The 25,455-nt window shown below is 37.5% G+C and overlaps 1 protein-coding gene across 1 annotated transcript in view; it reads left to right on the forward strand.

Moving 5' to 3' along the window:
* The window catches only part of NSL1 (NSL1 component of MIS12 kinetochore complex), a 41,402-nt gene that overhangs the window by 9,922 nt on the left and 6,025 nt on the right, over nt 1-25,455 (forward strand). The window contains exons 3-4 of the mRNA XM_072647875.1: nt 74-204; nt 3,429-3,483. Coding sequence (XP_072503976.1) covers nt 74-204; nt 3,429-3,483 — 186 coding nt within the window. The remainder of the gene's footprint in view (nt 1-73; nt 205-3,428; nt 3,484-25,455) is intronic.

Here is a 25,455-nt window from a genome sequence, read left to right on the forward strand (position 1 = left end):
TTAGTAGTGTACTCAGAAAAATATCTTAGGCATAATTTCTATTGTCTCAAATTATTTCGTTTTATGAATTTAGATCCCAAGATCAGAATTCTTGAAGATCAATTTGATGAAGTTATAGTAGATACAGCTACAAAACGTAAACAGTATCCCAGAAAGATTGCTGAATGTGTCATCAAAACTATGAAAGCACAACATGAAATTTTGGTAAGATGGGCTATCTTTATAATTATTTAAAATATGTTTATGGAAATTCTTATTGTAATAAATTCTGTTGTTGTTAGGAATGCCATGTGTTGTATTGAACTAGTATTGAAGTAGAGATTGAAGTCAGGAGACTAAAAGTTGGCCCAAGAAAATGCAAATCGCTCAACAAAACTGACTATGTGAAGTTCCCTTAGGGCAGGCCTGTACAACTTAGAGTTGCTTGAACCTGCCAAAGGATTTCAGGCAGCCCAGGAACAATGTAAAGAATGTAAAACAGGCCTGCTCAACATCCAGCCCAGGGACCGGATGTTTTGCAGGCCTGTTTTAGGGCATAAGGATGTCTTATTTGGAACAGTTTTTGGTTTGAGGATGTATTGTGTGTGTGTGTGTGTGTGTGTGTGTGTGTGTGTGTGTGTGTGTGTGTGTGTGTGTGTGATTATATATGTATATGTATGTGAGTTTACATATATATGTATGCATATATACATATAAAATTGAGGATAGTATTATAACCTATATAATATAACCTGTAGACTGTTAGTTTGCTTCATGGCCTTAAATATTGTACCAGTACAGATCTCAGTGTGAAACCCAGCTCTCCTGAAAAGGCTCCATTTAGAGCAGTCATGGAACATGTCTTCCAAAGGGGAGAAAAGACTGCCCTATTGCTTATAGGAATTTATTTAACAGTCCTCAAACACTTCATTGTTTTAGAAACATAAAAATATATCGTATATTGCTCAGAAGGATACTTTCCATCAGCTCCTTTGTACAAGGTCTCAGGGCAAAGAGTCCCTAAGTTTTTCATATCTCCAATTCTATAACCATTAGGTAAAGGGAGGCAACAAGGGAAAGTGGAAAGAACTCTAGCTCTAGAATCAGAAGATGTAGCTAATATACTACCTGTATGATCTTGGGCAAGTCATTTAAATTCCCTAAGCTTCCCTTTCCTCATCTGTAAAAATAATGGGGTGGGATTAAATGGCTCTCTCCTCCCCCTCTAGGTTTATGTTCCAAGATCTTACTCGTCTCTCTTTCTCTAAGGTTTTTGAACCAATCACACAGTAAGTTTCTTATTTCTGATCTCTGCTGTAACAGTGGGTGCTACCGGCCTTGTCCGCTCCACTCCAGGTACTTTTAGACTTTGACCAAGAACATGTACCAGTTTCCAAATCAGAAGAAAACCAAGTTCATAAGCAAAGAAAGTACCGTTTTCTTTTGAAAATGCTTGTATCTTCTAGATCAGAGGCTGACAAAATCTGCAAACTAAGAATGTTTTTTTACATTTTAAACTATTTTAAAGTTTTATTTTTTAAATGTAAAAACCATTCTTAGCTCGTGGGCCATACAAAAACAGGTGATAGGTCAGATTTGGCCTTTGGACTGTAGTCTGCTGACTATTCTAGAAGCAGAAATGTATCTTATACTCAAGTTTTAGACATTTTGATGCTTTGATGTAGATAGTTGTATACAAAATTTTCTTCTGTGGTTTTTAGGAATAATTGTAGGGGTGTAAAGTATATAAATTTTGGGTAGCAGTATATGAAAAACATATCTAAAACATTTAGTAATTCTAAAAAAAATTCATGATCCAAATTTTATCCATTTAGTAAGAGGAGGGAAGGCTATAAAGTCAGTTTTTGCCTAAAATTTTTGTTAGCTTCTCCCCTCCCTCACCAATATTAGCATATCTTTTTGTATATATGACTGGATTAATTTTTAGTGATGCTTAGGACCTTTTAGCTCTTCATTAGAACTTGACCTGAAGGAGAGATAATTAAGTGAATCCTTGAATTACTGTTGTTATAGAGTCTAATCTTGATATGTGAGAAACTTAGAGAAATGTTTGACTTGACTAGTATGAATTAAAGAAAGCTCAAGTGAAGACTTTTGATTAAAAGTGTTACTTTAAGATACCCTGGATTTTGAAATTGTCTCCCTTACTGTACCTTTTTAATCCTGCCTTTTCCAAGTCTGTGAGCATGCTGAAACGTGTTTAGAATCCATTTTAAAAGTTTTCTGTGTAGTCAGGGAGCAGCTTTTATCTATTTGTCTAAGTGCGTGTGTGTGTGCATATATAACTTCTTTCTTTTTTAAAAAGTAGTTTCGTGGTAGTTCTTGGCTTGCAAATTGTGCATACTTGAAGCTAGCTCACCCTTTTCCTGCTCTCTCCCATTTGTTATTGTCATAGGAGCTATTATGAAAAAAATGGCAGCTTTCAGACATCTGTGACCTCATAGAAGAAAGGAAGAAGCTGGGATTGAATATTTTCCTGTTTTACTTTTACATATTTGAAATTCCATTCCCCTTTAAAGTATTCAGATACCTCTGTTTGAGATATGGGGTTATATTTACACATTACTGTGAATTTGTTCAATCATATTGGTTTTTTTCCTAGCACCTAGTTGAATTCACCTACTGTAAGGCTGAAAGAAAGTAATTTGGAACCATGAAAAATCTGTGGGGTTGGCAAGCTTGTGTAGGATGGTACACTAAGAGTCTTGGGGGCAGCATAAAGGCATTCAAAGCCTACCTAGAGAGTCACCAGGAGTTGGGAAAGAGATGCAAAAATGAATACAGATGGGACAAAGTAGAAGATACATCATACCTATTTCAGAATTTGCTTACGCTTGGGAGAAAGGGAAGGAACTCCTCTTTCTCCTTCCTTACTTCTCTTTTTCCTCCTTACTTTATTCTCCTTCCCTCCACCTTCAAAACTGGGTGATCAGTGATCGCCAGAACGTAGGTTAGTCACCCTACATGTTTAAAGTAGGTTTTTGTGGTCTTCTGTTGGAAACTCAGTGACCATTTATAACATCGTGTCAGTGCCCACAGGATGTTCCAGATTCCATGCCCCTGTGACTCTTGAACCTTTGAACCTGTTCATTATCTGGGGAATGGCCGTAATAAATGCAAAACTGTTATGGTGTGTGTTTGCTTGCTTGTGAGATTGCTTTTTCTGATAATCATCTGTAGTGTTGCTCCTTAATATGAACAGTAGGTGGCAACACTGAAAGGCAGAATTTAGCCTTAGTGGAATAACTTGGTTCTCCTTTTCCTCTCTTCTAGTGGATGACTGGAGTTGGTATTTTGCAGCATAAACTGATGTTAATTTACAGTTTTTGTTTATGATGACAAAAAGAAACTCATTTTCATTTTTAAAGAAAACTTGTATTTCCAGATAAAATTGAGTCATTTTTCATCAATTCTTATTTTATGTTTAGAAGCACTACCGGCCTGTTGTACATCCAGAGGAGATCAAATCTGATGCCAAACAAGGTGAGTCTAGGGAAAATGAAGCATTAGCTCAAGATTAGTTTTTGTACTAATACATTAGCAACTGCCTTTATCATCCAGTTTGATTTTCTGCAAATCCAAAGCTAAAATGGATGGGAACAGGATAAAAGAAAGGTTTCTCTTGTGAGACAGGCAGCTTTTATTTGCATCCATTCATAACCCGAGACTTTATAGAGGACACACTGTCTACAGAAAGATTATATTCTTGGAGGTAGCTAGTTGATGCAGTGGATAAAGCTCTGGACATGGAATCAAAAACACCTGAGTTCAAATCTGGCCTCAGACTTATTAAATATGTAACCTTGGGCCAGTCATTTAACCACTCTTTGCCTCAGTTTTCTTATTTGTAAAAATGAGGATAATTATAGTACCTATCTTCTAGGTGGGTTGTGTGTATAAAATGAGATAGTATTTATAAAAGGGTTTTGCAGATTTTAAGGTGCTATGTAATAGGTAGCTATTAGGAGAATCCTTCATTACTTCTCTTTTAGTTTCCCTAGTTTCTCATTTAAGTAAATTCTTATACAACTAGTTGCTTATAACATACACTTTAAATATGAGAACCGAAAACTTTTCAGTTGAGAGCACTTGACCTTGTTATATAGTAAACAGCTTCTTTTCTAAAAACTAAATTTTCTTTTTTCCCAGTTAATATTTTCTCATCCCCAAATCCCCATTGAGAAAAGAAGAAAAAAAAAGAAAAACTGTCATAACAAATACGCATAGTCGAGCAAAACAAATTACTCGATCAGGCGTATTCAAAAATATATCTCTCATTTTGCCTCGAGTCCATCATATCTCTGTTAGGAGATGGGTAGCATTTTTCATCCTTGGTCCTCTGGAGTCATGGCTGGGCCCTGCATTGATCAGAGTTCTTAAATCTTCAGAACTGTTCATCTTTACAGTCTTATTATATTAATTGTTCTTTTGGTTCTTCTCCCTTCACTCTGCATCACTTCATAAAAGTCTTCCCAGGTTTCTCTGAAACCATTCCTTTTATCATTTCTTATACCTAAGTATTATATTTGTATGCCATAATATTCAGCCAATCCACATGTGATGAGCATCTCTTTAGTTTCCAGTTCTTTGCCACCACAAAAAGAGATTCTGTCAAGTTTTACACATGATTACTTTTCCTCTTTCTATGATCTTTTCTGAAGTAGACACAGTATGGTATAGCTGGGTCAAAGAGTATGCACAGTTTAGTGACTTTTGGGGCGTAGTTCTACATTGCTTTCCAGAATGGTTAGGACCAATTCAGAACTCTACCAACAGCATAAGAATATGCTTATTTTTCTATAGTCCCTTCAAATATTTGCCTTTTTCCTTTTATCTCATCTTTGCTAGTCTGGTGAGCATGAGAACCTCAGAATGGGTTTAATTTATATTTCTCTAATTACTAGTGATTTTTAGGGCATTTTTTCATATCATTGCTCATAGCTTGGATTTCTTCCTTTGAGAATTGCCTGAAATCTCTTTTGACCATTTATCTATTGCAAAATGGCTCATAGTCCTATGAATTTGAATCATTTCCTTGTAAATCTTGGAAATGAGATCTTTCCCAGAGAAACTTGCTGTCCAGATTTTCCCCTCAGCTATTTCCTTTTAATTTAGGTGCATCAATTTTGTTTGTGTAAAACTTTTTAAATTTTATGTAATCAAGACCGCCCAGTGATAGTCTCTGTTCCTTGTTTGGTTATGAACTCTTTACCTATCCATAGCTACAAAAAGGTATTTCCCTCATTGTTCCTCTAATTTGTTTATGACCTTTTAAGTATGTATCCATTTGGACCTTATCTTGATACATAGTATGAAATGTTGGTCTGAACCCAATTTCTGCCAGATGTGTTCCAGTTTCCCCAGTGGTTTTTAGCCAGTAGTGGTCTTGGGTTTATTGAACCCTAGGCCGCAAGTTTCATTTCCTCGTGTATATTGTATATCTACTGACTGACCTTTATTTTTTAACTGATGTCAAATCATTTTGATGATTACTACTTTGTTAGGAACTTTTTTTCATTTTTTCTCTTGAAATTCTTGACCTTTTGTTCCTCTCAGATGATTTTTTTTTTTGAGTTCTATAAAGTAATCCTCTAGTAGTTTGATTGGTGTGACAATAAATAAATTAAGTAGGATTATCATTTGCTTTCCAGAATGTCTAGACTAATTTACAGTTCCACAAACTAATTCATGGGCATAATCATGGGCATTTAGATCTTACTATTTCTGGTAAGAGATAATTTTGTAGTTGTATGCATATGGTTGCTGTATGTATGTTATGGTAGCATATTATACATTTTGTAGGTATTCTAAATAAGAGTTTCTCCTCTTTTATCTTGCTACATTTTGTTGGTAATAAAGAGGAATATTGATAATTTATGTGTATTTGTTTTCTGTCCTGCAGCTCTGCAGAAGTTGTTTGTTGTTATTCAGTTGTGTCTGACTCTTCATGTCCTAATGGACCAACTGTCCATGGGGTTTTCTTAGCAAGCATCCTGGAGTGATTTGCCATTTCCTAATCCAGTTTTATACAGACAGGGTTAAATGACTTGCTTGAGGTCATATAGCTAGTGAGGGTCTGAGATCAAATTTGAACTCTGATGTTTCTGTCCCCAGGCCTAGTGCTCTATCTGCTGCACCACCTAGCTGCCCTGCTGAAGTTATTAGTTGTCAGTTAAATTTTAGTTTATTTTCTAAGCTTCTCTAAGTAAATCATATCACCTGCAAAAAGTTATTATTTTCTTTATTCCTGGCCTATACTTTTTCACCTATTTCTTTTTCTTGTCTTATTGCTACATCTGGGATGTCTAACATGATGTCAAATAATAGTGATAAACAAATATTTGTTTAACCACAGATCTTCTTGAATAGTACTCTATTCCCGTTACATGTGATCCTGACTCTTGATTTTAGATATGTAAAATTTACCACTTTAAGATCCATACCTTGTGTTTTCTAGTGGTTTTTTTTTTTTTAACAGAAATGGGTATATATTTTGTTAAAAACTTTTTCTTAGTCTATTGATATAATCATGATTTTTGTTCTTGTTATTAATGTGGTTAAATATATGTAAAATTTTCCTAGTAATAAGCCCCACTTTCTTAGCTTAAATCCAGCCTGGTCATACTTTATAATCTTCCTAATGTTGTAGTATTTGCATATATTTTATTTAAAATTTTTGCCTCAGTGTTTATTGTTATGATGGCCTACAGTTTTCTTTTTCTCCTTTGTCTCTTCCTCGTTTAGGTATCAAGACAGTATTTGTATCATAGAATAAGATTAGAAGGATTTCTTATTTCGCAGTTTATATAATATTTAAATTGTTCTTTGATGTTTGATCCTTAATGTTTGATAAAATTCACTTGTAAATTCATCAGATCCTAAATTTTTTTTTTACTTTGAATGCTCATTTATGGGTCACTCAATTTCTTTCTTTTTTTTTTTTTAATTTAACTTATAACATTTATTTTCACACAATTTTGGGTTACAAATTTTCTCCCCTTTTATCCCCTCCCCCCCCCCAGACCCAAGCTTTCTAATTGCCCCTGTGACCTATCTGCTCTCTCCTCTATCCTCTCTCCCTGCCCTTGTCTCCGTCTTCTCTTTTGTCTTGTAGGGCCGGATAGCTTTCTTGACCCCTTAACCTGTATTTCTTGTTACCCAGTGGTAAGAACATTACATTTGGTCCTAACACTTTGAGTTCCAACTTCTTTAGCTCCCTCCCTCTCCACCCCTTCCCCTTGGAAGACGGGCAGTTCAATATAGGCCATATCTGTTTAGTTTTGCAAATGATTTCCGTACTAGTTGTGTTGTATAGGACTGACTATATTTCCCTCCATCCTATCCTGTCCCCCATTACTTCTATTTTCTTATGGTCCTTTCCCTCCCCCTGAGTGTCGACCTCGGATTGCATTCTCCTCCCCATGCCCTCCCCTCTATCCTCCCCCCCACCCTGCTTGTGCCCCTGTCCCCCACTCTCCTGTATTATGAGATAAGTTTTCCTATCAAAATGAGTGTGCATTATATTCTTTCCTTTAATGGAATGTGATGAGAGTAGACCTCATGTTTTTCTCTTGCCTCCCCTCTTTATCCCACCACTAATAAGTCTTTTGCTTGCCTCTTTTATGAGAGATAATTTGCCCCATATAACTTCTCCCTTTCTCCTCTCAATATTTCTCTCTCACTGCTTGATTTCATTTTTTTTTTTTAAGATATGATCCCATCCTCTTCAATTCACTCTGTGCACTCTGTCTCTATGTATGTGTGCGTGTGTGCATGTGTGTGTGTGTGTACTCCCACCCAGTACCCAGATACTGAAATGTTTCAAGAGTTACAAATATTGTCTTTCCATGTAGGAATGTAAACAGTTCAACTTTAGTAAGTCCCTTATGACTTCTCTTTGCTGTTCACCTTTTCATGGTTCTCTTCATTCTTGTGTTAGAAAGTCAAATTTTCTTTCCAGCTCTGGTCTTTTCATCAGGAAAATTTGAAAGTCCTCTATTTCATTGAAAGACATTTTTTCTCCTGAAGTATTATACTCAGTTTTGCTGGGTAGGTGATTCTTGGCTTCAGTCCTAGTTCCTTTGACTTCTGGAATATCCTATTCCATTCCCTTCTATCTCTCAATGTAGAGGGTGCCAGATCTTGTACTATCCTGATTGTATTTCCACAATACTTGAATTGTTTCTTTCTAGCTGCTTGCAATATTTTCTCTTTCACCTGGGAATTCTGGAATTTGGCCACAATGTTCCTAGGAGTTTCTCTTTTTGGATCTCTTTCATGCGGTGTTCTGCGGATTCCTTGAATATTTATTTTGCCTTCTGGTTCTAGAATCTCAGGGCAGTTTTCCTTGATAATTTCATGGAAGATGATGTCTAGGCTCTTCTTTTGATCATGGTTTTCAGGTAGTCCCAGAATTTTTACATTGTCTCTCCTGATTCTATTTTCCAGGTCAGTTGTTTTTCCAATAATATATTTCACATTATCTTCCATTTTTCGAATCTGCGCGGTATGTTCTGAGATATCTGTCTTTCTCATAAAGTCCTTAGCGTCCATCTGTACCATTCCAGTTTTGAAAGATCTATTTTCTTCAGTGAGCTTTTGAATCTCCTTTTCCATTTGGTTGATTCTGCTTTTGAAAGCATTCTTCTCCTCATTGGCCCCTTGCACCTCCCTTGCCAACTGAGTTAGGCTAGTTCTCAAGGTGCCAATTTCTTCAAGATTTTTTTGGTTCTCCTTTAGCAGGGAGCTGATCTGCTTTTCATGCTTCTCCCTCATCCCTCTCATTTCCCTTCCCAGTCTTTCCTCCACCTCTCTAACTTGATTTTCAAAATTCCTCTTGAGCTCTTCCATGGCCCGAGCCCATTGGGTGGGCTGGGACACAGAATCCTCGATTTCTGTGTCTTTGCCTGATGGCAAGCATTGTTCCTCCCCATCAGAAAGGAAGGGAGGAAGTGTTTTTTCTCCGAGAAAATACCCTTCAATAGTTTTACTTCTTTTCCCTTTTCTTGGCATTCTCGTCAACCAGTGACCTGACCTCTGAATGTTCTCCTCACACCCACCTCGCCTCCTGGTCCTCCCAGCCAGCGTTTGGGGACTGAGATTCAAATGCTGCTTCCCGCCTTAGGGTTTTTGGCGGGGGCAGGGCTGCTATTCAGTGTGAGAATTAAGATCAGGTGGTCAGGGGCAGGGCTGCCTCTCTGGCTCAGTTAACTCCGGGGGTTTATGCATAAACCTTCCACAATGGATCCAGGCTCCCGCCCGTTTGGGGAGCCCCTGTCTGTAGCCGCCTCTCAGCTTCTATCTCCTGGGGGGGCCTGAGCCACGGGGGCACCCCACTCCCCTCTCAACCCGCCAAAGGGACTCTCTCACCTACCCCCCTCAGTCCCCTGTTGGTGGGGGGGCTTGTAACGTCACTGGAGATCCCGTCCCCGTAGCCCTCTCGGATCTTTTCCTCACGGTGTCGCTGCCGCGGTAGGGCTGCTCTCTGCTCCCCGCCCCGGCGCCCAGTCCATGGCGCGAAGGACCCCCCGCGAGAGGTTTGCAGGTCTCTCCGGAACAGAACTCTCCCTCGCTCCAATATTCCGTGGTCTCTGGGTGCAGAATTCGCCCTGGGTTAGTCCCCTCTGCCGTTTTGTGGTTTGTGGGTTCGGAGCTATGTGTGTGTGCGTCTTTCTACTTCGCCATCTTGGCTCCGCCCCCGGTCACTCAATTTCTTTTCTGAGACTGGGTTATTTAAATTCTCTTTCTTTTGTTAACATGAACATTTCATATATTTTAAAGTGTTCAGTTTTAAAATTTCTTGGTCTTATTGGCATATAGTTGGGTAAAATTATTTCTAATAAATTTCTCAGTTTCTACTTCATTTGTTACAAATTCTCTATTTTCATTTTTGATAGTTGCTTTTTATTTCTTTGAAAAAATCAAATTAGCTAAGTTCATGCCTGTCATTGACCTTCTTTTAAAAAAAAAACTCTTAAATTTTAACTTTTTTTGCTTTCAGGTTTATTCATCTGTTTTTAAATTTTCAAATCAAATGTCAATATACTTCTGCACCCAGTTCTCTGAGTATATATATCCTACCCTTCTTTAATGAAAATGAAGTTCAGTTGCTACTTGTCCTCCTCCCCTTCTTTTTTTTGTAGTCTTCTGCTTACATTATCTGATGATGTGAGATAATGAGCACACCTTCCCTCCTTCCTTGTTTCTCCATAATATGTAATATAATACACCCCCCTACACACTTTTTCTCTTTCCTCTCTGAAGATCATTAAAACATGACCAATATACTCCAAGGCCCTGTCTTGACTCCCTTTATGACCCCTGATGATAGTATTCTAAGGGAATACTTGTATCACTGCCTCCCCCACCCCCATTAGAACATGAACATGTCATCTTTATGAAACCCCTCCTCTTAACTCCCATGTTTAAATTTCAGAGTTTTTACCCAGCTTTGCTCTGTTCATTAGGAATGCTTGAAAAGTCTTCTTTTTCCGTTAAAGTTTTGATTTTTTATTTGCCCCTGTAGAATTATAATCAGTTTTGTTGGGTAAATTATTGTTTGTTGTAAGGCTTTCTCTTTTGAGTATAGTTTTTTCCAAGCTCCCAGCTCCTACATAGTGAGTGGTAGCAGCTGATTAACCTTATGTGATCCTGTCTGTCATTCATCATACTTGAACTCTTTCTGATTACTTTGAGAATTTTTTCATTGACCTGAGATTTCTGGGTTTTGGCTATCTAGAAATCTTCATTTTGGGGAACTGGGTGTATTCTTTCAATGCTTATACTTTGAAGTGAGGCTGGTGACCTACACAGCCCTCCCTTACTCAAAACAAAGTCAAGTGCAAATCATGTCATCTCTCATGGCATGGTCTTCTTTGGCAACAGAGGATGAACACAATCCTGTGAATAGATGCAACTGGCTGAATGGGGATCCAGCTAGCTGGGTAACTCAACTTCTCTTCTTCTTTCTGCCTCCCCCTCCCCTTCCTTCTCCTCTCCAAAGAAGGGTGAATTTGGATGGCCAAAAGATGCGCAGTTGACTTGGGCTTTACTGGCCCCTTTCCTTCCCTTGCCTTCCCTTCCCTTTCTCCTTTTCTCTCCTGTCTTCTCCCAAAACCTTAAACCTACTGAACTCTGAAACTGGTAAGCCAGCGGGCCTCTGCCTAAGGGCTCCTCTGGACCCTCCTAGCTTTAGAGTGATTATCTACAGTAACTGTTGCTGTTTCCCACCCAGTCTGATGTCTTTCTTTTTCTTGGCTTCATTGAAGGGGCCATGCCCTGGCTACTTCTTAAACAGGCCTATTCAGTGAATGGGCATTGCCTCACCCTAAGGGAGTACCTGAACAGACCTTGGCCTAAAGGGCCCAAGGTCTTCCAGTGCATCCTGGGTCATCTCCAGTCATCCTGATGAGTATCTGGTCACTGGGTGCAGATGACTCTGGAGGAGAAGCGAGGCAGGTGACTTGCACAGCCCTCCCTCACTCAAAACAAAGTCAAGTACAAGTCAGGTCTTCATCTCTCTCCTGGCATGGTCTTCTTTGGCAATGAAGGATGAACACATATGCTTCTCCTATGGAAGTTATTTTTTTCATGATTTCTTTTTTTTGTGATTTATTTCTTTTAAATTATTGAGAATTTATTTTTCTTCCCTTTCACCTTCTGCTCCCATTTGAAGAAAACAAAAAACAGACAAACTTAAAAACACCAAAACTCTTGTAACAAATACACATAGTGCATCAAAATGAATTCCCCCTATTGACTGTGTCAAAAAATATGTGTTTCATTCATCGTATTTAGTTCTTCAATTTTCTGTCAGGAAGTGAGTTTCATTCTTCATTATCACTTTTCTAGAATCATAGTCTTTGCGTTGATCAAAGTTCTCAGGTCTCTCAAATTTTTTCATTTTTATAATGTCATAAAACTGTTGTGGTTTCTCTCACTTCATTCTGTTCATATAAGTGTTCCTAGTTTTCTCTGAAATTGTCTCATTACTTCATTTTTTTATTTTATTCTTTTTTATAATTTATTTATTTATATTTAAGTTTTCAACATTCATTTCCACAAAATTTTGAGTTCCAAATTTTCTCCCCATCTCTCCCCTCCCCCCACTCCAAAACGACTTGCATTCTTGCCAAGCATAGAGGCCTGAGGGCTACCCGAGTCTTCCCTTACCTCTATCGGAGGTCTTTGGTTGGCCAAACCGGATGCTCGTATGAGAGAAAGGACGTTCCAGAGTCGAACAAGGGTTGAGCTTTATTTCAGGGTCTAGTTACAAGTGCAGGGGAATTCTTCCTTAGGAGGGAGCGAAGAATCTCCCAAGGAGGCAAAGATCTTACAATAAGAGATTGGAAGTAGAAGTATAAGCGGGGAGAGAGGAGAGAGGAAAAGCGGAGCCTTGTTGTCCTGTCCGCTCCACGCCCCTCCGCCCAAGAGCACTTTCAGGCTTTCCTGATCCTACTTAAACTCTCCAGCAGCATAGTTTGCATCTGAATACCGTGCTGTTAGATAACAATAGTGTGCCCAGATCCGGGACAATCTCGAGGGCGGGGAGAGCTCTCTCCCCATCACATTTCTCACGGGAAGAGGCGGAAATACACGAGATAGCTCGGTTCACCTCAATTCCCAGTCGTTTCCTGGGGGGTCTCGTGAGAACTCTAAGATTTATAAGTTCCCACCTTTACCCGCCCGAGACTGTCCACCTGGAATTGAGCTTCCATCCCTAGCACATTCTGATTGCCCCTTCCAACAATGGGCCCTGCCTTCTAAGATCCCTCCCTTCCCTTATCCCCATCTTCTCTCTTGTCCTGTAGGGCAAGATAAATTTCTGTACCCCTTTACCTGTATTTCTTATTTCCCAGTTGTATGCAAAAACAATACTCAACAGTTATTTCTAAAACTTTGAGTTCCGACTTCTCTTCCTTCCTCCCTCCCCACACATCCCCATTGGGAAGGCAAGCAATTCAATATAGGCCATATATGTGTAGTTTTGTAAATTACTTCCATAATAGTCATGTTGTATAAGACTAACTATATTTCCCTCCATCCTGTTGCTGCCCCCCATTTATTCTGTTCTCTCTTTTGACCTTGTCCCTCCTCAAGAGTGTTGACTTCTAATTGCTCCCTCCTCCCATTGCCCTCCCTTCCATCATCCCCCCCACCCTGCTTATGCCCTTCTCCCCCACTTTCCTGTGTTGTAAGATAGGTTATCATACCAAAATAAGTGTGCATTTTATTCCTTCCTTGAGTCGAATGTGATGAGAATAAGCTTCATGTTTTCTCTCTCACCTCTCCCCTTTTTCCCTCCACAGAAAAGTCTTTTACTTGCCTCTTTTATGAGACATAATTTGCCCCATTCCATTTCTCCCTTTCTCCTCCCAATATATTCCTCTCTCACTCCTTAATTTCATTTTTTTAGATATGTTCCCATCCTATTCATCTCTCCCTGTGCTCTGTCTCTGTGTGTGTATGTATGTATGTATGTAGTCCCACCAACTACCCAGATACTGAAAAAGTTTCAAGAGTTACAAATACTGTCTTTACATGTAGGAATGTAAACAGTTCAACTTTAGTAAGTCCCTTAGGATTTCTCTTTGCTGTTTACCTTTTCATGCTTCTCTTGATTCTTGTGTTTGAAAGTCAGATTTTCTTTTCAGCTCTGGTCTTTTCATCAAGAATGCTTGAAAGTCCTCTATTTCACTGAAAGACCATTTTTTCCCCTGAAGTATTATACTCGGTTTTGCTAGGTGTCTCATTATTGATTACAGCATATTTTTCATTTTTTTTATGAAATATGATATTCAGGCTCTTTTTTTATTATAGTTTTTAAATAGAACAATGATTCTTAAATTATGTCTCCTTCATGTGTTTTCCAGTGTATATCAGATATCTTAGATTTTCTTCTTTTTTTTTATCTTTTGACTTTTTTTTTTTTTATTTGTTGGTTGTCTCAAGGAGTCATTAACTTCTGTTTTGTTCACTCTAATTGTCGGGGAGTCTGTTTCTTGGGTAAGAATTTATACCTAATGTACTAAGCTTTTGATTGTCTCTTAAAAAAAGGTCTTTTCTCCATTGTTCTAATTTCTTTTCTTACTATTTTCTCTAGAGATCTCATTTTATTTATAATGCTATTTTAAGCTCTTTTTTAAAAAATCTGTTTTTTCCAGGAATCCATCTCATGGTCAGTCTCTGTTTTTCTTTGAGGCTTTCTTGTTGATGTTTTAAGAGTGACGCTTTTCATCTGTGTTTATATATTGGAGATCCCTGCCTCTGTAATAGATCTTTTAATTGGTATCTTTTTTAATTTACTCATTCTTTCATATTTCCTGAATTGTTGCTTTGTGTTAGGGTCAGTTTCTGTATGCTTCTTGAAGGATGGTGCCTTGAATGATCTTGATATGCATACCTATGTGTACACCCACCCACCCAGAACCGTAGATTATATATGTGTGTATATATACATACATACATACAGCACACATATACACACATACATACATATATGTATATATACATATACATATACATGTATTATTTTTGTTTCTGCTGTTACATTCTTCATATCTGGAATCCTGTGTTCTTCAAGAAACTTGGGTGTGGGGAGCAGAGCCAAGATGGTAGAGTAGAACGATGACTGCTCTATCTCTCCCCCCATATCCCATAAAATACCTGTATAAATGACTAAATCATTCTAGAGCAGTAGAAGCCACACAATGACAGAGTAAAAGAGATTTCCAACCCAAGACAGCCTGGGAGGTTGACAGGAAAGGCCTATCACATTGGGCTCAGAGCGGAGAGCAACCCAGCCTGGGCCATGTGATGTTGATCCTAGGGCAGCAGCAGCCACTGTGACACAGCATCCACTTGTGGAGCTCTCAGCCTAAAGACCCTGTGGGAATCAAGCCCCCAATCTGGATCTCCGTTCTGAGTGGTGGTTCTGGGGTGAGGAAGGAGTGCTGGCATGGGAGAGCTAGTGAAAGCTCTGGAGAGGGAATCCTTCTCACAGATCCTGGGCAGAAAAGAGTACTTGTGGTTGCTCCCAGATCAAAGCTCAGGCCAGGAGAGGAGTAAACTTCTCTTCCTTGATTGTGCCACCTTGGAGGAGCTGAGAACTTACAGGTCCCTAGAGGATACCCTCCATTTGACAAAGGACTCAAAAGTCAAGTAACTGACTGGGAAAATGCCCAAAAAAGGGGGAAAATGACCATAGAAGGTTACTTTCTTGGTGAAAAGGTATTTTCTTCCATCCTTTTGGATGAAGAAGAAAAAAGCATACCATCAGAGGAGGACATAAAAATCAAGGCTTCTGCATCCAAAACCTTCACAAAAAAAATAATGCAATTGTCTCAGGCTATGGAAGAGCTCAAAAGAGGATTTTGAAAATCAAGTGAGAGGGGTGGAGGAAAAATTGGGAAGAGAAATGAGAGCGATGCAAGAAAATCATGAAAAGCAAGTCATCAGCTTGCTAAAGGAGACCCCCAAAAAAATAACACCTTTAAAATAGGCTAGCTTAAATGGCAGGAGAGGTCCAAAAAGCCATTACTTTAAAAAACAGAATTAGCCAAATGGAAAAGGAGGTCCAAAAGGTCATTGAAGAAAATAGTTATTTAAAAGTGAGAGTGGAGCAGATGGAAGCTAATGCCTTTATGAGAAATCAAGAAATTGTAAAACAAAACCAAAAGAATAAAAAATAGAAGACAGTATGAAATATCTCATTGGAAAAACCATTGACCTGGAAAATAGATCCAGGAGAGATAATTTAAAACTTAGGGAACTTCCTGAAAACCATGATCAAAAAAAGAGCCTAGACATCATCTTCCAAGAAATTATCAAGGAAAACTGCCCTGATATTCTAGAACCAGAGGATAGAATAGAAATGGAAAGAATCCACCAATCACTCCTGAAATAAACCTCAAAAGGAAAACTCCTAGGAATATTGTAGCCAAATTTCAGAGGTCCCAAGTCAAGGAGAAAATATTACAAGCAGCCAGAAAGAAACAGTTTTGAGTATTGTGGAAACACAATCAGGATAACAGGATTTAGCAGCTTCTACACTAAGGAATCAAAGGGCTTGGAATATGATATTCCAGAGGTCAAAGGAGATAGTATTAAAACCAAGAATCATCTACCCAGCAAAATTGAGTATAAATAATACTTCAGGGGAAAAAAATGGAATTTCAATGAAATAGAGGACTTCCAAGCATTCCTGTTGAAAAGACCAGAGCTTAGAAGAAAATTTGACTTTCAGATACCAGAATCGAGAAACATGGAAGGGAAAGAGGAACTCATTAAAGTTGAACTGTTTACATTCCTACATGGGAACATGTTATTTGTAACTCCTGAGACCTTTTTCAGTATTAGGGTAGGTAAGAGGGAATATATATACATACATACAGATATATACATATATTTATATTTATATACACACACACATATCTAGGTGTGTATGGGTATGTATGTATATTATATATGTGTAGGTATGTATATGTACATGTGTATATGTATATATGTGCATATATATACATAGAGGGCACAGGGTGAGCTGAATACAAAGGGAGAATACCTAAAAAATATAAAATTTACTGTTGAATGGAATGTACTAGGAGTAAGAGAAAGGGAGAGGTAGAATGTAGTAAATCATCTCACATAAAAGATGGAAGGAAGAGCTTTTACCATGCAGGTGAAGAAGGGGGAGATGGAGAGAAATAATTGAGCCTTACTCATGGGATTTGGCTTAAGTGGGGAATAACACACTCAATTGGATATGGAAATCTATTTTACACTGCAGGAAGGCAAGGGGGAAGGAATAGGAGAGGGAAGTTAATAGAAGGGACAGCAAATTGGGGAAAGGTAATCAGAAGCAAACACTATTGTGGGAGGACAGGTCAAGGGAGAGAATGGAATAAATGAAGGACAGGAGAGGACAGGGAAATGTGGTTAGTCTTTTACAACATAACTATTATGGAAGTGCTTTGCACTGTTGCACATGTATGACCTATATTGAATTGCTTGTTTTCCCAATGAGGGTGAGTGGGGAGGGAGGGAGAGAATATGGAACTCAAAGCTTTAAGAATGAATATTAAAAATTGTTTTAGCATGCAACTGGAAATTAAGCTATACAGGCAATGGAGTATAGAAATGTATTTTGCCTTACAATAAAATAGAGGGGAAGGAGGATGGAAGAAGGGTGGGTAATAGAAAGGAAGAAAGACTGGAGGAAGGGGTGGATGGGGGTGCATGTTGTCCTGGGGTGGGGGATGGGAGAGATGGAGAGAAAATTGTGAATTCAGATTCTTGTGGACGTGAATGTTAAGAACTAAGAAATAAATTATATAATTAAAAAAAGAAAAAGAAAAACTCGGGGGTGATTCAGGCCAGGGAACTGCAAAAATACACCAGACCATAAGTGGCTTGATAAAGGCCATGGTCTGATCACCCCCCTCCTTTTCTAAATTTTGCAGATTCTGGTCTTTCATTAGGGAGTTTGTAATGCAACTATAAACTTGCCCCTAAGTAGTTTAGTAGACATTTGCTTTCCCCAGGTTCTGTTAGCTCGCTGACAGGCTCTGCAGCTTCAAAGTAACATAGCCTTAAGCACCTGCTGATGGCAGTCATTTTTCCCTGGTTACTTGCCTTTGGCTTGGTTTCCTATTTCATGCTGCTGTGCTGGGTCTGTGATTCCTCGAGAACTGCAAGCTGCCCCCGCTTTCCCATCCCATAATAATCCCTGCCCTTGTCCATTCATCTGTGGCATGAATCCATGATTCCTCTCCAGGATCAGAGATGTAGCTGTGGGTTCACCCCTGGCTCAAGGATTGACTCTGGGTTCTATTCTGCAGTCAGCAAGAGAGCTGTAGTTCTTGCCCTCATCACTTTCTGATGGGCTGAACTCCCAATCACTTCTTGATCTGGTACTCTTGCATATCTTTGTTGGAGCAGATATGGGTGGGGAAGCTGGGCTGTTCTGCTTCTTACTACTAGTTGGAATGAAAACCTTTCAAAGTAGAACCTAGCAGAATAAATTAAAATCCTTTGGGAATGGGCAAGGTACACATCATCCCAGGTTTGTCATTCTTAATGTAACCTGAGATCCTGTTTGCTTTCTTGGCTTCCATAGCCATACTGCTGACTTTGTAGTCCACTACAACTTGCAAATTTTTTTTTAGAAAAATTGCTTTTTATCCACCTCATCCCACCCCATTTTGTACTTAAGACTTTACATTTATCCTGATTAAATTTCATCTTCTTAGATTTTATTGGGCAGCTTGATGGTGCAGTAGATAGAGCATGGAGCTTGGAGTCAGGATGACCTGAGTTCACATTTGGCCTCAAACACTTAACTGTCTAACTCTGGACAAGTTACTTCACACCTGTTTGCCTCAGCTTCCTTGTCTGTAAAATGGGGATAATTATTGTGCCTACCTCCCAGAATTGTTTTGAGGATCAAATGAGCTAATAATTGTGAAGTGCTTGGTGCATATCAAGTGTTATATAAATATTAGTTACCATCATCATCATCATCATCATTGTAATTATACCTGGTACTGTGGCAGTAAGCCCCCCAGTATACACAGGAGAGCTTATTGTACAGGTCCTTAGATCTGCATTTCTAAAAGGAAAGCAACTTTTGAGGGGTCAACAATCTAATTACATTCACCAACAGAGAAATATACAAGCAGAGAATTAAGGACCAACAGACAGGGACAGTTACCAATAGACAATAGTTACCAGCCAGAGAAACACCAACATCTGGGTTTTACCGAGAATCTCATCTGGCACATGAACCTTCTTCCAAACCCCCAAAGCAAAATCTCATCTCAGAGTATATATACACTTTTCAGAGAAGGAGGGCATCATGACCCTCCTGACCCAGTGCCTCATTGAAGTTAACAAAAGTTTCCCTTAATGGGCTTCAGGTGAGACCTATTAATAGGCAGGGAAGATCCTTAATTCTAATTAACATTACAGGGACTCTAACCTTTCAAGATCCTTTTGGATCCTGACTGACAATGGGTATTGTACTAGATTTTCTTTCTGAGTTTTGTGCCAGCTGCAGATATGGTAAGGACCCTGTGTGTTCCTTTATCCAAGCATTTGCTAAAAAATATTAAATAGTGCAGGGCCAAGTACAGATCCTTGAGGCATTCAACTAGAGGCCTCCTACCATATTGCTGTAACCATTAACAGTTATTCCAGCTGAACGACTGCTTCAGCTGTCCAAGTCCGAGTCTGTCTAATTATGTTATTATCTAGTAATCTCTCCAGTCTTTTTACAAGAATGTGATACTTTATCAAAAGCTTTTCTAAGATTTATGTAAATTATTTCCATAGTGTTCCTCTGTTGTACTAATTTAGAAATCTTATTTTTAAAAAGGGTTTTTTGTTATTTCACTCAAACTTTTCAACAACCAACTTTTGTTTCTCTTTTGATCCTTACCCAAAAGTTCCCCACTGTGCTTCCCTACTGAAGTTATGGGTTTTTGTCTTCTCTGTATGTGTTAATAAACCACCACTTCTATATATTTTCCCTTTTTGAATAAAGCATGCTTTTCTACTGGCATTTTAGTCATTTGTCCTAATCAAATTGCAGTGACACCTGAGGCCATACTTATCTGTTTGCAATAAGAGGTTTAATTTACCTTTGCTTTCTAAGTTTTTTGCATTTTTGGATGAAATCTGTAACTGTGAATGCTTTTAGTGTTCTTTTTGGATGTGTCTCCTGTGAATTTACTGAATACTCGTATTAATACTTTTTCTTTGAATGTCATATCTTTTGTTGTACCCGGCTTAGCAGTTATAGTGTGGGAAGTGAGTTCTTTTCCCTTCCATTCTGGCTTTTGAATGTTCATCAGACCTTCAGATCTGAAGGCAGATATATTATTCTTCATCCTCATTAAATATTTTTCATTTCTGGTCAGGAGCCCATAATTTGTACGTTTTATATATAAATTTCTTGCTTGGAAATCCAAATCCTATTCTCTGACACCATGAAAGCCAGCTTTTTACTTTCCACATCTGCTTCTCTTTTAAAGTCTCTTCCCTCAGTCCATAGCAGTGATGAAAATATCACCTGTTCCTGAAAGGTTTTATTTCCTACCCAGGATTTTATAATCCCTAGAGATAATGTCTAGATTTGTTTTGACAGTTTCATTTGTTTCCATGTGAATCACCACAGTTGGATATTGATTTTCAGGTTTGACAAGTCACTATCACATCTAAGATTCATGCTTCAGGGATAAAGAATCAATCCTTCCCAGTGACTCATATTGAACTTTGTACCCTGTAGTCACAGGGCTTTTTCTTACTCCTAGGAGAAACAGAACCTGTCAGTTATCATACAGGTCCTTGGTTTACTTGCATAGTTTTAATTTGCAATTTTAAACACATTTTTTATATAGTATTCTATATTGAAGATTCTTTATAGAAGATTTCTACATAGAAGACTCAACATGCATATATATTTATGCGTATATATGTGTATTTGTGTATGTATGTATACATATATACATACACATATACACACCCAAACAAGCACATGTATATGACTGACTAAAATACAACTCCTTTAGATGAGTGGTCACTCTAATTTGGCCCTCATTGAGCTCTACTTCTTTCTAATGTCAGTGAAGTGAGAGTAATGTTCAGGGGACTTGACAGGCTTTAGGGAAAAAGGTCATCTGCTCTGCCACCATACTCTATATAACCTAACATTCTCATTCCCCATCCCTCTCTGCTGTTCTGTTTCTAGCTGATGTTCCTCCTTTTGTAGTGCTGGTCATAAGCAACATTAAGGGTGAAGAAGAGGGCAAGATAAGGAAAGCAGGAAGAGAAGGAAAGTGGGAACCATTGTCATGATTCTTTACCCACACAGACTTTTCCTACTTAAACCTTCTCACTGCCTTTTTCTATGCCCCTTACCCCTTTTTCCCTTTGCCCTCCAGCTGAATCCTAATCCTTTTCTTTCCCTTTTGTCTTTTTATAATTCTCCTTGTATATTTCCCACCCCCAAGGTGGCCGTGCTGGAGCTCTCCTATACTTGATGGGACTTAACACTAATAATTTGGAATTGAGAGGCTTCCACATTGTCGTAAGGAAAGTAATAGTGTTTATTGTCTGACCAGCAAGGCATAAGTGTAGATAAGTCCTGATGATTCAAGTTAGGATTCAGAACATATTTTTCTCCTTTAAAAATTGTCACAAGTTAGTCTGATTATACTTGACTTTCATTTGTAAATGAAAGTACTATCTGTACTTCCTACCTGCTGAAATTGTGATGAAAGTGCTTTCTCTGCCACTGAATACTATGTAATTATCATTCCTCCACTAATACTACATGCAAGTGCCTTATTGTGATGTGCAGATGACTCTGGATTCCCAAAAATATTCTAGTGTAAACTAAGCTCTTAGTGAGTTGGGAAAGTTTTGAGTAGAGATCTAATGACAGGCTGTACTACATGTTCAAAGGCCAGGCTAGCTAAATTAGAGATTTTCATTCCCAGGTTGACCACCAGGTGAGAAATATTTTCAGCCATAGCAAAATTCACACTGGAGTTGGAGAATAGCTCTTGTACTTACATATTTGAATCAATTCCTTGTGAATCTTGAATATCAGACCTTTAATCAAAGAAAATTGTTCTAAAGATAGTTCTCAATTTTTCCTCCTAATTTTAACTTCGTTAATTTTGTTTATATAAAACCTTTTAAATTTTGTGTAATTAAAATTGGCCATACTATGTGTGATCCTTGGATTCTTTGCGATCCTCTTTGTCTCCCTGTTTAGCCATGAATTTTCCCCTGTCCATAGCTATAAAAGAAAGGGTATTTTCTTTGTTTCTCCACTAATTTGTTTATGATGTGACTTTTTTTATTGATGCCATGTCCCCTTTAGACACTTATCTTAACACCTGGAGTGAGGTGCAAACCAAATTTCTGCCAGACTTTTTATAAGCAGTTTTGTCAAATAATATTTCCTGCTGTGGTTCAGGTTCTTTATGCTTATTGAATATTGTGCTCTACTAAATTTGTTTGCTTCTGTATATTTTGTACCTAAAGACTTCTTTAACCAAAACCAAATTGTTCTGATGATTATTACTGTGTAGTATTGTTTGAGATACAGTACTTCAAGACCCCCATTTTTCCCATTGTTTTTCCCTTGAGAAAAGATTCTTGACCTTTTGTTTCTCCAGATGGTGTTCATTACTATTTTCTTAAGTTTTACAAAGTAATCCTTTGGTAGTTTTTGAATGATGTGAATAGGTAAATTAATTGATATTGTCATTTTTGTTATACTGGTGTGGCCTGATCATGAGCAATTAGAGTTTTTGTGTTATATTCATACGGTTCCTTTGTATGTGTCTTGATAAGGAGACTCCCAAATATTTGATCCATTCTCTAAGTTATTTTGAATTAAATTTTTTTATCTCTTCGCACTGTTTTGTTGGTAATTTACAGAATGCTGATGATTTGTTGGAGTTTATTTTGTGTAATAACTTTGCAGAAGCTATTAATTTTCAATTAAAAGTTTTAGTTCACTCTTTAAGTTGGTATAGTTGACAAAATTGAACTGAGCCCTCTGTTAGTATATTTGATTGAAGAGAGTTCAGTTTTCTAAATGTAGTGGTTGAATGTACTTATTGTAGTTTTGTGCAACATAAAAGTAGTTAATGAGGCATGTATTGTACAATTTACCCAGGTATTATTTTTAAAATGCAAGACTTAGGGAGCAACAGTATTTTTTTAATGAACTACCATGAGAAGATGTTTGTATGTCAGATTTTTTTGTTACTAATTGGTTTATAGATTGTTATAAAATTCACCTGGGTTATGTAGGTTCAACTCCTTCCCCAATATATTTTAACATATTGACATCACAAATAGAATAAAACTTAAAGTCACCTAAATGCCTGTAGTTTAGGTGAGAATTAAAACTTTGAAGTAAACATAAAGGAAAACTTTAAGTGGGAATTTTTTGACAGGATTTTTTTTTTTGAAAATTATTGAAATCATGGAAAATAGTAAGAGGTATCAGTTTCTTTGGAAGTCCACAATATAGTGTTTATTGTTTTGAAATTCCTACCAAGAACTGAAGATTATTCATTAGGAAGTAATAAATAATTTTGTTTCATTATCACTGGTGATGCTGCTTTCTATTGCTTATTTGTAACTTTAGTTACCACTTTTGAAATGAATCCAAAATAAATGCTTGCTTGGTCATATTAAATATAGTTGGAAATGGAAAGGAAGTACATGGTTGAGCACTTTTGCTGAGTTTATATATTTGTATAGCCTCTTAGAAATTCATGTTTCTAGTAAATGGATCAGAGAATATAACTGAAGTATATTACAAGAGCCCTTGGAGGCGGGTCATCTGATAGCCTCTCCTTGAAGGCCTCCAGTGTCCTGAAAGCAAAACTAGTTCAGTTGCTCAATCTTTCATTTCCACTTTTTCATTTCCCTTTGTTTTGGAAAGCCAATAACTGGGGAAAACAATTTTCTCAGGGGTAGCACTCAACTTCCACATTTTTAAGAACTAAGATACTTTTTAAAGTAACAGTGCATTAGTCCACTATTTAGATAGTAAATGGTAAGCATTTAGTCTTCCCTGTTAAGCTATTTTTAAGAAAACAGCTTTCATAGTCTTTAGACCCTCTTAACAGCTACTTCCATATCTTATTCCTTATTTTGAGAGTAGTAAATGAGACACCATTCTCAATCCTTAATGGAATATGTAGTGATCTATAAAGAACTAACTTGGGTTCTCAGTAATAAGGCATGATGCTTTTGGTTCTTTTGCTGATGCTGTAAACAGCAGTCTTAGAGAGAAGTCTATATATTTCCTTAATAACAAAATCTGTTAAGTCACTGATACATCATTTGCAGGCAATGTGTTATGTTCCAGAAATCTTATTTGTAAACTGATTGTTGGAGACTCAAAATTCGTTCCCCTGTAAGAAGAGTAAAAATGGTGGTTTACAAAAGCCTGTTTATTCCATATTTTTGTATGAGTTAATTCAGCAAACTTTTGTTAGTGTCTACTATGTTCCAGGTGCTAGGCTGGAAAGATGAAGTCTTCAAGGGGCTAATTGTAAGGCTAAGAGTAGGGGGCAGGAGAGATAACGTGGATGTAGATAAATAAATAGAAATTATATACAAAATAATTACAGAGTGATTGAGGGGATCATGATTGGCCCTTTGTGAGGAGGTCACACTTGAGCCTTAGAGGAAGCTAAGGATTCTACAAGGTAGAGGTGAAGAGAGAAAGCATTCCAGGCATGGTGAATAATACAATACTGTTGCATGTGCTATATTTCAGAAATATTATGAGTTAAATGGATCTTTGTGTGTTAACTTGGTAACCTAATCTGGTCAACATTTTTAATTGGAACATAACCTATTGTATGATCCTAGTTGAGGAGACAGATGCACTGTGAACATTTTTCTACCCTACCACCACCACACCAAGATAGGAATATGGCAACACCAAAAATACTTGTTCTCCTGAGGGAGTCTATCTTCTGGCATGGTATGAGTCAGATATTTGAGTATATTTAGGCCATGCTCCTAAGTTATGGTGTTAACTTCTTATATCTTATGTCTTATACTTACTTATATCTTCTTAAATAGAAAGATAGTAGAGGGTTATTTAGACTGTTTAAAGAAAGAGATTTAATGGAAATTTTCTTAATATGAAAGGTCTTCCATCTAATGATAAGTTTATACATTTTGGGCTTTTCTGTTAGAGTTTGATGTAATTATCTACATAAATGCTTTAATTGCAGAATTTTTGAGTTAAAGGATACTGTAGAAGTCATCTAATTCAACATTTAATAGTTTTGAAATATAGTTTTGTTTTTAAATTTATTGCTAATATGTAATATCAAATAAAAAAGCCATTTCAATCATTTTCTTTCAGAAAATTATAGTTTTTCTTCCAATTTTTCATTTTTTTTTGTCAAAGAAGGAATTTTCTTCCTATTTTAGCAATTTAGTCTTATTTTTTCATGGATGTGTGGTTTGTTTTTTAAGTTTGCTTGTGGCTATTGATGAATTTAAGTGAACACGTTGCTATTAGTAATATAATTCATGGAACAGTGGAATTTTGAATAGTAGCCTGTAGAACACAAAAGGTGAACCAACCTTCTCCATGTTCAGTTTTATACATGAAGAGGCTCTATCTCTCTTGCATGGGTTCTGGATTATGGACAATGCTTTTGTGTTTTCCTAGTCATGGATGGAGTAAAGTAGGGCCGTGTGCTTGTTTCCATGCTTTTTAGCATGATGTTTCCAGCAGTCTTGTCAGATGTCTTCAACAAGGACAAAAACTGCATCAAAGTCAGCTGCTGCTTTGACCTAAATTATTTAACTTGAAAAGGCTACAAGTCAAGACTAAAGTGGAGGAAGAGTTGGTGCACATATAACCATTTTTTATTTTTGTTTACAAATGATTGTGTACTCCGTGCA

This window comes from Notamacropus eugenii, chromosome 2, assembly GCF_028372415.1.
Source record: "Notamacropus eugenii isolate mMacEug1 chromosome 2, mMacEug1.pri_v2, whole genome shotgun sequence".
NCBI lineage: Eukaryota > Metazoa > Chordata > Mammalia > Diprotodontia > Macropodidae > Notamacropus > Notamacropus eugenii.